The 14,028-nt window shown below is 39.5% G+C and overlaps 1 protein-coding gene across 1 annotated transcript in view; it reads right to left on the bottom strand.

Moving 5' to 3' along the window:
- Positions 1-14,028, bottom strand: part of LOC131955534 (QRFP-like peptide receptor) — a 44,058-nt gene continuing 30,030 nt past the window's right edge. Inside the window, exons 3-5 of the mRNA XM_059319692.1 lie at positions 3,759-3,949; positions 1,244-1,417; positions 1-456 (exon numbers count right to left, since the gene is read on the bottom strand). Coding sequence (XP_059175675.1) covers positions 1-456; positions 1,244-1,417; positions 3,759-3,949 — 821 coding nt within the window. The remainder of the gene's footprint in view (positions 457-1,243; positions 1,418-3,758; positions 3,950-14,028) is intronic.

The following is a 14,028-nucleotide window of genomic DNA, read 5'->3' as shown; positions in this document are numbered from 1 at the left end:
TCAAACAGCATCGCCCGTGTCGGAACCATCGTTCATGTCCTGCTTGACCGTGCTGTAGTGCGACATGGTGGTCATGCGCGTGTCATGTGAGTACGTCCCGTTCATGGCGCCGCGACTGAGCAGAATCCGCTTCTTGCAACAGCAGCAGTACAGCCTCAGCACCTTATGGAAGGCGCGCCGGAACTTGGTCGAGACGATGTTGTAGATGATCGGGTTCCCGGCGCTGTTGATGTAGACGAGGAGCCGGCAGAAGTTGATGACGTTGAGGTAGCACTCGGGGGTGAGAACGCTGAGGGCGAAGACCTGGTACAGCCCGAGGATGCGGAAGGGCAGCAGGCAGACGAAGAAGAGGACGATGATGCCCACCAGCATGATGACCAGTTGACGGCGGTTCTGCTGGGACTGGGATTTGGCTGACTCGGTCATCTGTTTGCACTCCATCGTCTCGGAGATGACCTGGGTGGAGGAGAGGGGGTGGTGTTAGGTTGGAGGAGTCACGGTAGAGGAGTCAGGCTAGAGGAGTAAAGCTAGAGGAGTCAAGTTAGAGGAGTCAGGCTAGAGGAGTCAGGCTAGAGGAGTCAGGCTTGAGGAGTCAGGCTAGAGGAGTCAAGTTAGAGGAGTCAGGCTAGAGGAGTCAGACTAGAGGATTAAAGCTAGAGGAGTCAGGCTAGAGGATTGAGGCTAAAAGAGTCGGACTAGAGATAGAGAGGTCACAGTAAAGGAAACGACCTGGAGAAGGGGATAGATAAAAATGGTGTTAGGTTGGAGGAGTCACACTAGAGGATTCAGGCTAGAGGAGTCAGACTAGAAGAATGAAATTATGGAAGCCAGGCAAGGGGAGTCATACTAGAGGAGTCACACAAGATGAGTCATGCTCGATGAGTCGTACTAGATTAGTCAGACTAGAGGTGTCACGCTAGACGAGTCAGGCTAGCGGAGTCACACTAGAGGAGTCAATGTATAGAAGTCATACCACAGGAGTTTGACTAGAGGTCATACTAGAGGAATTACATCATATGAGTCATGCTAGAAGAGTCAGAATAGCGAGGTCATAATGTTAGAGTCAAGCTAGAGGTGTCAGGCTAGAGGAGTCAGGTTAGAGTAGTCAGGCTTACGGGCTTCCATACAGAAGTTTCCAATATGAATGCCTTATAAAACCGAAAATCTTTGTATGCAAACATTGATTATTCCATTAACTTCCTGCCTGCTTAACGTGAACTTAGCCCCAATAGAAGCTACTCACCTTATGAATGATCATGTTGTACAGGAACACGAGCAGCAACATGGGGATGACAAATATTAAGACGAATGAGCACACCAGGTAGATCCGTTCCCAGAGATGGACCATGGGCATGACGCACACTTCCACCAGGTCCGTCTTGTGGACGTGTGGGGTGGTCTCTGTGTGGGCCATAACCTAGTGGGTGGGGTGGGGGATTAGTTGGTGTGATTGGTGTTGGAGATGACATGAGTTATCTAGGCTATTTACTTTTAAATATTTGACATGAGTTATCTAGGCTATTTACTTATACATATTAGCCATGAGTTATCTAGGCTATTTACTTTTAAATATTTGACATGAGTTATCTAGGCTATTTACTTATACACATTAGCCATGAGTTATCTAGGCTATTTACTTTTAAATATTTGACATGAGTTATCTAGGCTATTTACTTATACATATTAGCCATGAGTTATCTAGGCTATTTACTTATACACATTAGCCATGAGTTATCTAGGCTATTTACTTATACATATTAGACATGAGTTATCTAGGCTATTTACTTATACACATTAGCCATGAGTTATCTAGGCTATTTACTTATACATATTAGACATGAGTTATCTAGGCTATTTACTTTTAAATATTTGACATGAGTTATCTAGGCTATTTACTTATACATATTAGCCATGAGTTATCTAGGCTATTTACTTATACACATTAGCCATGAGTTATCTAGGCTATTTACTTATACACATTAGCCATGAGTTATCTAGGCTATTTACTTATACATATTAGACATGAGTTATCTAGGCTATTTACTTATACATATTAGACATGAGTTATCTAGGCTATTTACTTATGAATATTTTAAACAATCATGTAGCCTACTTGAATAGTGTGTATTCAAACAATTCCACGCTATAATATACTAACTTTGAATATCAACTTTGAATATCATTTAGTAAATGTAGCCTACTACAGCAGTAAGTTATGAAAATCGAAATAAACTTGCATTCAAGTTTGAGTAAACAAACTTTAAAATATTTAATTTAACCAATATAATTATTTCCATAACTATATACATACTATTATCATAAACTATGCGCAGCTAAAAAATGGTATCGAATTTTTTGGACTATCATGGGACAGGCCGAAAGAGGAATTACGATACATGAGCAACCTATGATCTCTTCATCTGTCCTTGTACACGACTCTAAGCTTCACTTCCATGGGTGCATCTATTATTTCCCGGGATAAAACGGAGCTATAGGTTGTCCATAAATTATGTCGCCCGAGTTTTAACCGTCATCACTGCATTATTATCTTAGCCTTAACCGGGAATCATGTATTTATTTCAACCCACCCCCCCACCCTCACCATCGCTTCCCACCTCACTATCCTATAATAAAAAAAATTTGTTCAATGAAACTTCCAAGTACGTTTTACATCATTAATTAATTTTGTTTTGAGAGACGTCACATTCTCATAACATCTCACATGAACCCTAAACGTGGTTCTTTACCACCCCTCCCGTTTTGGTGGTGGGTGATATCGAGATTCCAGAAATTTTTATGTTCCTGATCTAAATTTTATTTTGTCTATACATAGACTGAAATTGTACAGACTTTAACATAAGTATCAAAATATTGTCAGCAAAACTATGTCTGACATTTTGAAAGCTTTATAGCCTATCTCATAACCAGAGTTTCTTCCAGGCATCTCTTCGTGGGTGGTAGGGGGGTCTACCGCCTCCCCACGGCCCCGGGCGAGATGTAATTTATATAGAAAACATATACCTTTAACAGTGTCTGCCACCCCCGGAAAATGTAGTCCACCCCCTCCCCCCTCCCGAAAATATCAAGAGCCCTTTCGGAGAAAAAAGTCTGGAAGAAACTCTGCACATAACTGTATAGTCAATAAACGTATGAAACATTTTCCATAACAGGAACTCTTTTTGATACAATAGTTTTATTTCTCCATTTTTACAATCGTTCAGCCTAAGGTCACGACCAACTCATGAATATGGAAAACGTCATCTTAAACTCATGTCTACAAACCGGACGTTTTCCTGGACCTAGGCCAGTAGAACAAAAAAACAGCTAAATACATGTATGTAGAAGACACGCACACAGAGGCGTAGCGACCCTTCCCGGCGCCCGGAGACAAACTTTCAATTTGGCGCCCCCCTCTGGAGAAAATTTTCAATTTGCACCCCCTCAAACTTTCGATTTGCACCCCCCTTCTCAAACCTTCGATTTGCACTCCACACTCAAACTTTCGATTTGCACCCCCTCCTCAAACCTTCGATTTGCACACCCCCCATCAAACTTTCGATTTGCACCCCCACCCCCTCAAACTATTTATAATGCAAAATGCAGCTAAAATGACATTTTAATTTGTTTTTCCAACCCATTTTGGCGCCCACTAAGGTCGGCGCCCGGGGACATATGTACCCCCCGCCCCCCTCGCTACGCCTCTGCACGTACATCAGACAGCAATGAAAATTGAACCAGTTCCAGAGGGCGAGACTTACCAGAAACGGCGAGGCAGCCACCGCGGCGATGACCCAGACGACAGCGATCGTGATCATGGCCTTTGACCTTGACCCGGATGTGTGTGTCTTGAGAGGGTAGTAGACGGCCCAGAACCTCTCGAGGCTGATCATCAGGATGATGAGGATGGACGCCACGGTAACAAAGGACTCGAGGAAATTGACCAGTTTGCCTGTAAGGAGATAAGAGATATCGATTCGTTGAAATATGTTTGTGGATGTAAAGGGTGGTGCTTTTAAAAGCACTTAAAGTGCTCTCTGCACATTAAAAAAATTCCCTCGACTGGTTCTCAAATTGTGGCTGTAGGTATAAACCAGATGAAGCGTTTGAAATTATGTTTGAAACGTTATTTGTTTTAAATACTAACTTAAACCATGTGGTTGCTTAAATAAATAACGTAATTTTAGTAATATATATCAATTGTGTCTTTATGGGAAATTATTTTAAAGATTAGAATGTGAAAAAAAAATGCAAATATTTGTTTTTAAAACAAGACGTTAGTAACAAGAGTATTGTTAATACATATTTGAAACGGCAACCGACCCACAATTCATCTCAGTAGGTAAAGTTATATTGCATATATGTGCGCTATATATGACACTCTTAATAACGATTAGAGTTGCCGCAGTTACTAATTTTGAGTATTATATTTTATTGCTTAAACTAATGTATGGAAAAGGTTTAGGTATTGGATTAATAATCACTACGTTGTTACTGTTTTTCCTATTTCCTATATTTATAATGATTCTGAGAAATTAAAAATAAAATAAAGATTATGCTATCTTTATACAGAACAATTTAGTTCGATTTAGTTACATTTTAACCACGATTAGATTTTTAAACAATACAATAAACTATTAGCCACGGTTTGGGTGTGTATTAATGATTAAAGTAAAGTTACACTATCAAAGCTGACGGACCATGAGGAAGATAAATTAGTTCAACAAATGAAACTAAAGGATAAGTTGGTGAGCAATATACTCTATCGTCTTTACCTCACGTAAGTCAGGTACCCATCAGAGCTGAGTACACTCAGAAACGGATTAAAGCTTAAGATCAGAACTCGAGATTTTCGGGTTAGCATTCATACGCTCAAACGTCCGACCACACGATTCTTTAATCAATCAATTATTATTATTATTACTGAATAAATAATCAGAACAAAAAACGTTTCAAGAATCCGATTTAAAAAAAAATGTAAAAAATTATTATACGCGTTAGATTAAATCACCTTCTTGCTGACAATGTTTACCGTGTCTCATCCCACAAGTTTCCTAATCAAATCCTATTAACAAATTCACTAGCATTAACCCACTCTACATGTAAACTCACTTATTTAGCCTCCTCCCCCCCCCCTCTCCTCTAGCCTGAATGTAATAGTACTACAGTAGCTAAGGAAATCAAGCACTCTTGCTTGCTGAAGTTGACCTCCTACTGTCAGCAAGGAACGGTAACTACAGCTGAAGGCGGATGGGGGTGGGGGTGGAAGGGGGACGGGGGTAGGGCTGGAAGTAGTGCGAGTGATGGACAGGTGTGGGGGGGGGGGGGAATTGGGACACGCGTGAAAAGACCTTAAGTCGATATTAGGTCATGGTGTTGATCTACGATACACACAGGGTGTCTGGTAGTCAGGGGATAGGTCAGTCCAATGACCTTAGATTCTTAGTTAAACATGATAGGTCGTAGCGTGGTGGTAGGTCTGTCTAATGACATAAGATAAACATGGTATGTAGCAGTATAGTGATGGCCCTGTCCAATGACCTAAGATAAACATGGTACGTCGTAGCGTGGTTGTAGGTCAGTCTAATGATCTAAGATAAATATGCCATGTAGTAGTGTGGTGGTAGGTTTGCCTAATGATTTTATGTGTGTGTGTGTGTGTGTTGTGTGTGTGTGTTGAGTGTGTGTGTATCACAGCTTTTCTTAAGGAGTGAGATTTTTCACCTGTATGAACCTGATAACAACAATACACATCGACTGAAAATGAAATTGGTAACGGCTTAAAAAACACGAAAATCAAATCTATTTATTACGATTCCAACCAGGCAAGACCCGCCTGGTTTTATTAAAGAGCCCTCCGAGAGATGGAAGAGTCTCGCGAGACGGCACGAGAGCGGGGGGAAAAATGGAGTGCCGTGTAGACCCCCGCTGCCAGAGACTTAATGCCCGGACCCGGGGATTGTAAAATAATGGAGCCGGTCGATGGGATTGATTTCTGTTCTATTGCCTGGAACTTTTTCATTCGATTTTTTTTTATAGTGAGGAAATCCCGGAGGTAATCCGTCCACTGTCCCCCCCCCCCCCCCCCCTTCCCTCCTTTTTTACTATGACCTAAATGCTTCAGACCTGTTTCCTGCCCAATCGCCGTCCCCTTCCCCCTAAATCTATTACATGTCTTCAAGCTGGACAGCGCTATGCTATAAGCCATGTTTTCCAACAACCTATGGTTCTTCTCTTTAAAAAATAAAAAAATAATTTCAATCTCCCGCAGAATAGCTTTTCCATTGGAATACAAATTAATATGACGGATTGTTTGACAAAATTATATTGACATAAACAAAATAAAACAGCATTAATTGTTTGTGGATTAATTATTTTTCGAGATTGGCATTGATGAAGCATGGTGAGCCTTGGCTTAAAAAATGCACGGGCGTTGTTTTCTCTTGGGATCTGAGAGACATGTTTGGGTTTCTTAATGAGAGGCGATTAAGGTAGGGTCAGTTGTTAAAGGGTTAATGATAACTGGTTGGTGGGTTTTTTAGTTGAGGGTTGGAAGGGATAGGGTTGGCTGGGAAAGTTTTGAGGTTGGTTGGCTTATGATAAAGTTCGCTGGTTGAATTTTGGGTTGGCTTGCTTAAAATTGTGGTTGGCAGTTTTATCTGTTTGAATTTGGTAGGTTTGTGGTTGGCTGGCTCGAATGTGTGGTTGGCAGACTCAGATTTAGGGTTGACAGACACGGGTTAGGGGTTGGCAGACTTAGCTCTAAGGTTGACAGACTGGGGTTTAGGGTTGGCAAGATCATTTTTAGGGTTGGTAGACTCAGCTTTTAGGTTGGCAGACCAAGGTTTGAGATTGCCAGACCCAGGGTTGGGTTGTATTTAAATTCTCCTGATAAGCTCGTCCTGTTGTTCCCATTCCCAACTATAGGTCTCACATTGAGCTCTCTAGGTAGATCAAACGCTGAAACGTCAAATGAGCTGCTAAATTAATTCATGCTTTTAATCGTTTCTGAAAAAAATAAAAACAGTGAAACTGCAGCGTAAAAAATCAGCTGAAATCGGTTAAAAGGGAATTGCCATGCAATGCTCTCTAGGTAGGGCTAGTTACTTGTGAAAACATTTCCTACCAACCAACCACATGAAAGCTAAATACTTTTAAAAGCATGACAATTTTAAAAGTGTATCTTCAAACGGGGCATCGTATACACTTTACCGCCGTGAAAGTCACAGTTTGGCACTTTTTAAATTGCATCAAAGTCGAAATAATTAATTGATTAATTGATTGCAAAATTAACGTGGCGTTAAACAGTGCTTTTAACATCGTTACTTACAAAATAACAGGAAAACACAAGGGGAGGGTGGAGGTGGGCGTGGCAGAGGCGCGGAAGTTTGGAATTTAAAAATGAAACTAATGTCCGTCTTGAAAAATAAAATGCTATCTTTTTGTTTTACTTTGAATTCATTACATCCCGATCTAATATGAACGTTTTTGTTAACAAGTTTAAAAAATACATCAATTCAAATCTGCTACCTTGCTCATTTGTATGTAAACAGTGTAACGATTGTACTATAGGTGGGAAGGGGGTTACATTAGTTTCAAATACATTTTAGCTATTCAACCGTTAACAGCCATTAATCATCACTTAAAATTGAGCAATAACGAATGGTTATTAACCGTCGTGTAAAATATAACAATAACTAAAAGAAAAAAAGTTTTATTAAAACAAAACATACAAAAGTGTTAGGTTTGTAAGCCCTATTTGATAAACTTGGCTAACCAGCGCAGGGCATGTCTTTCAAGAGTTCATAGCTAAGCTCTTTGTGGGAAGTGACACATTCCACATAAGTAATGTATATTTACTTTGATAAAATTACATCTATGTGTGTGTGGTTCCTTTGAGCACTAAGTTTAAATATATATTAAGTTCGAATGTGCATCAATGCTTCAGCAGTAGCTGTAAACTTTTTTTTTTCAAATTTTAATAAACACAAATTCTGAGATATTTTGAGCAATTATCTTAGTAGTTACATAATTCAGCTTGCAGTTGTGTATTCATCAAGACGCCATCACCACCACCACCACCACCATCATCAGAAATGGTATTGTACGCCAACTCAAGATGTCCAACATCCACTGTACCGTGCAACAGTCCATCTCTACCAGTCAACCACCCTAGTGGTGTCCGTCTGAAGTTGTTACCCCCAGGTGCCCCCCCCCCTACAACCTTAATGCTCTCTAACCAATTCCTCCCAACTATTTGAATGGTATGCGATACGACCGTTTATCTCTTCTAGTCTAACGAAAACAAATCGCCGCCGTCGGTGTGACGTCACAACGGCCGGAAAACAATCCGTATCGGTGTGTTAAAATAGCACTAGAAATTGGTCCAAATTGTTGCTTGTAAAGATAGGCTTGTTTGTTGGTTTTTTTTTTTGGGGATTTCGAAACCACAGACTAAACTCAGCATCATTGATTTCGTTGAACATTTATCAGGGAGATTATTCTGTTTTCAAAAGTGAATAGAAAAAAATATTGCTGTCACAAAGATGAAAAAGAAAATCGGTAACACTATTGAAGTTTGAAGTAAACAGATTAAGTGCCTTCGAAATTGCAAACGATTTTTAAAACAATGTTTATGGGCATTCATACACCAGTTCAATTTCAGCCGTTTTTATGCTTGTTATTTTTTTTTAAATTCTCTAAAAAAAAAAGTCATTATCGACTTTTTTTATATACAACAATAGCGATCGCACATTTTTTAAAAGGATAAATTAATTTTAATTTCTATATATCTCTTTTGTGCGCCTAAAGTACTTTAATCATGAAATATCAAAAGCTTAAAAATGTTTCCTCACACAATTTCTTATTTTATTTTTATGTGAGCCTGCCTGAATAATATTCCAATTTGTTAGACTGGGTTCCAGAATTTGAAAAGCTCCGCCCTCCCCTCTCACAAAAGAAAACAAACTGCAGATCTTATAGGAACTATATTTGAGCCGCTATTTCTCTCATTATAGACTCACAACCTTTGACCAGACGCAATTCGTCATCTTCTAATATCTCTGACTTCTAGCGTTAATCTTCTCCTTATTACAGATGGAACCAGAAACTTCTCTTAAGTTTTTCACAAGTTTGTTTACAACAAGGTATACATAAGCTCTGATCTATGATTTACATAGAAATCAGGTTCATCAAAACAATCGCCAAGACAATATGCATTGACTTGATAAGACAATAATCATAATATTTACATACCTGAATCTAGAGAAATAAAACTAGTTTTTTTTAAAATGAAGGATTTTTTCTTAAGCGAATATGAAAAGTAGAAAAAAAGTGAAACAAGCCTACCAAGGTCTGGTATAGATAAGCCCCGCTACTAATGCGAAAATTCCACTTACAAAAAGTTAAGCCCCGCCACTTACGACCTATATCTCCTCTCATGACTAGACATTTGAATATATAAACGTGCGCCTTAAAAAAAACAACTCCTTGTCTGTCTCTATGTTTAAGGTTAGGGTTGAAAGCACGAAAATACAGACCCTTTTCATGCAAATTATAAATGCCGTTCCAATTTCACAAGTCTTGTATCCTCTTTTAATATTCTGTTGTGGATGGCGGGGTTTAATTTTTAGAGTTTCGACACATGTTACTTGCACACAAGAATTCAGATCAATTATCTAGGTCTATATTCTGTATGTTGTGTTACATTTACTGCTAGAGTTGACTGGCTTAGTACATCTATTACAGTACATTGTAATGGGGCGAAGTGGCCTAGCGATAGAGAGCTGGACAGCTAAGCTGTAAGTCTCGAGTTCCTGGTTCAAGTCGGTAGACCGTCCCTGAGTCTACCCAGCTATGATGGGTACCTAACTCACGTTATGGTAAGTAAAGGCGGCTGGGCATAGTGCTGACCACACTATCCCTTCATATGCCGAGTTCACAGAAATAAGTGAACTCTAATTCACTTGCCCTATAGACCGTCAGGTTTGAAAGGGAACTTTACTACTTTGTGTGAACGGCATGTTTATGGCGAAACTGTAACTAAATAATTTCACCTTGACTTTAATTAAAAAGAAACAGTAGACCGTTGTTCATTTTATCCTCTATTTTTAGTAGTTTGAATTAAATTCCCTAGTCCGTGCCGATGGTCAGGGTATGTGTGTGTGAGAGTGTGGATGTGAGTGTGGGAGTGTGTGTATGTGTGTGTGGAATGTGGATGTGTGTGTGTGTGGATGTGATAGTGTGGGGAGGGTTGGGCCACAATGTGCGTGAGAAGAAAATGAGCCGACGACAGCCCCGGCTAAAGGAACCCGTATATTTCCTACGGTACCTAATTAAATGACGACAACTGCTCTCCCGGGCGATGGATGGGCCGCTCCCCCCGGGGACGTTTAACGAAACCTCCATCATTTTTATATGAATACTCTCATCAGCGCCGACGTAGCCACGCCGCTTACAAAATAACCTATTTACAGCGGGGTGAAATAAAAATTGCGGCACTGTTCGAATCATTGGACCCCCCCCCCACCTTCCCCTCTCCCCTACTCCCCATCCCCTGATACCAATGTGTAATGTGCCTGGTACTGAGTTAAGCTGCAGTCTATCTAAAAGTGCATCCGATGTTTTGCTCAGCTAGTAATTGCTGGGCAGGGGTGTTGAAACATGGGCTGCGGCGTGTTGCATCGTGGGGTGGGATGGGTGGAGGCTTGGTGCGGGACAGTGGGCAGGGGTGTTGAAATATGGGCTGTGGCGTGTTGTTTAATGGGGTGGGATGGGTGGAGGCTTGGTGCGGGACAGTGGGCTGGGGTGTAGAAACATGGGCTGGGGTGTAGAAACATGGGCTGGGGTGTGGAAATATGGGCTGGGGTGTAGAAATATGGGCTGGGGTGTAGAAATATGGGCTGGGTGTAGAAACACGGGCTGGGGGTAGAAACATGGGCTGTGGCGGGTTGCACCCTGTGATTGGATGGGTGCTGGACAGTGGGCTGGGTCGGTTTCAGCTATTTCTTGTGCTGGTGATTGTGGTGAACTTACAACCTTCTCGGGGGGGGGGGGGGGGTGGGAAGAAAGGGCTTTTAAAGTTTTCTGGGAAAGAGGCCGACACTAGTATATTTTTTTCTATACAAACTATCTATTGTTGTGTTTTGTTCGAAGGATGGGACGGTTAAGGTGCTTCAATGAGATGCATGAAAGTTTGCTGTGACTCAGATTTATCCAGTCTTTCTTTCTGATATTCTTTTTTCGTATGTGTGGGGGGGGGGGGGGGGGGGTGTCTCATGATATTTTCGGGGGAGGGGCAGACTTAATTTTCCGCGGTTCGGAAACTGGGTGAAGTGTATTTTGTATATATACATTTTATTTTATCAGGGGGTGTGGTGGGAGTGGACCGAAAATATGACTGAAAGAAACTCTGAATTTATCAGGAACAGGGTATTGGAGTAATCTGCATGATTCAATGCATGGAGACTTTAGTTTGGCGCCAAGTCATACATTCTAGTGATTCAATACTGCAAGACTGGACCCTGACTCGGCGTCACGTTTGTAACGCTATTACTCTAAGCAGAACTACTTGAAGAGGGGTATTGCCGTTCTTGCTGTTTAGAGATAAATCTGAAGAAGTGTATAGATTGAGTGTTTGCTTCGATCTTAAGGGTATTTAGATATGAACATTTATAATTCAATTTCTGTACTTATCCGTTTTAAAAGTATTAAAGATGTCGGTCTAATAACATAGGCCATCCATTTCAAATGATATTTTAACCGTAGTGTTTCAATATACACACACACATATTTTATATATATATATATATATATATATATATATATATATATATATATATATATATATATATATATCTTATATCTTGTCTGAACTATATGTATAGATTTGTCACATGTCTTTCGATTGACAAGTCTATTCAAGCGAAAGTGCAAGAAAATTAAGATATTTCTTTTTATTGACGGGTTTAGGATTTTTTATAGATGCATGAGTATTTTTATGTCGGTCAATAGGAATGATACATTTCAGCCTCTTTTCGTAAAAAAATGAAGAAACAATTCCTAGCTGAAGATCTACACTCGCATTCATGTTTTTAGGTTGACAAAAGTTAACTTTGGTTTGTTTGGGGGAGAGATATTCACATAATTCTAGGAACTTTGATTTATTAAACCAAACCTAATTGAATGATACTAGGCATGCTGCCCAGCTTCGCTTAGGCTTTCGAAAACATTGAGAATTTGAATGCTTAATTAATTCGACCGAAGGTCGGTCTACGACCTCAAGAGTTATGAAGAGGTTCCTCCGTGGACATTTTTTTTCGATTTATAGCTCATATAAGGTACCGGTCAGTCGAGGTCAGTTTTGACCCCCACATCGTAGACTTTTCGGCCAACCGGCCCCCGTGTTCTGTCGCACCAAGGCAAGATCATGCCAAATTTGAAGCGCCTGCGGCGCCGGGAAGTGCCCTATCGGACACCCGACAATCTAGATCTAGATCTAGATTCCTAATAGAATTTTTTTTTTTAAGTTTAGCCCGAGCATAATAATCCCAAATTAGCCAGTTCCAAACAAAGATTTTGTATAAAATAAATAAGTCTTGAAATAGTTTAGTCCTAATATAGAAATTTATTTTTGGAATTGATTTTAGAGAAGTTAGAGTCTAAATCTAGATCTTAGCGTCTACGTCTAGATCTAGTTATTGCCTAGATTTAGATTTAGATTTAGTCTAGATCTAGAATCCAAATACATAAAATAAATTTTATGAGTTTAGGCCGGAAAAATTGTATTGTATACATTTCATAGTGTACGTAGATCTAAATCAAATTTGAATGAAATAGTTCATTTCTTTTCATTCTAAACACGGCAGATGACGTCATTAGTTAATGTATAAGCAATAGTGACGTCACAGTTTTATGCGTTCTTTTTCACATATATTAATGCTTTTCCGGTTGCATAAATAATACTGTTTCTCTACATTCGAATACGCCTTTAATTTTTATTTTTCTTCTTTAACTAAAATTGTGGTTATACATTTAAAACATCTAACATATTATTTTCAACAAAAGTCCGTATAAAGTTCTGCATATATCGCTGCCGTTTCTGACGTGATGTCCGGCGAAAATATTTTGCGGACAGACAGAGAGAGAGAGAGAGAGAGAGAAGAGCGCACATGGCCTTTTATAAATTAGGATGTTTGACACACGTATAAAATACAAATAAAATAACTTCAAATTGAAATAAAAAAAAACAATTCAATTTAAGAAAAAAAAATTGATTCCTTTTTAAACTGAAAATGGAGCCATTGTTTAGAGAACTTTGCTGTACATTTTTTACCTTTAAATCCCCAACAAGCGGGACTAAAAGCTTTAGGTTGTCTGTGTCTGAAATGTTAAACCCCTTCGATTAACTGACCCACGGGTTTTTTGTTGGTCTATAAATAGAAAGACGGTTTCAACATCGGCATGAAATCCATCCTCTGCTGGCGGTGGCGTACTAAGAACTCACGTGTACTCTAGAATTATTTTTAAAAAGTGAGCCAGGCATTTGCCGGAATGAATGTTTGGCCAAATGCGACAAATGACCATAGACACATTTATATGCGACAAATTCCAGAATTGACGTTTGTCTCAATGGAGAAAATCTCCGTTCTGGCGAATTGAATTTGGGCAAGTGACTTACTTTCGGTCATCGTCATACGCTCCTTTTAAAAGCCTCATTTAAAAAAAAGGCCATTGTGTATAATTAAGACGTAGCGTAGTATTTTAAGTTTTTCATTGAACATAATTTAAAAAAAAAAACCTGTGTTTTATAAACCATATACAATTCATTTAAATATTGCTGAACCAAACAGGTAAATTTAACTTGAGCTACCGAAATATCAGAACAAAATATCAACAGGAATGTTTTTAACAAAGCCATAACGTAGCACTGACTAAGTTCTAAAATGTATCAAAGATCTCTTGTTTTGTTTTTCTCTTGAAATTTAAAACACCAGATACTACGTGAATTATACTCTCTATAAGGTAAAGTTA

This window comes from Physella acuta, unplaced genomic scaffold (assembly GCF_028476545.2).
Source record: "Physella acuta isolate Inbredline_101_S28 unplaced genomic scaffold, ASM2847654v3 ptg001075l, whole genome shotgun sequence".
Taxonomy (NCBI): Eukaryota; Metazoa; Mollusca; class Gastropoda; family Physidae; genus Physella; species Physella acuta.
Note: the sequence above shows the minus strand (reverse complement) of the source record. Positions and strands in the feature narration are given on the sequence as shown.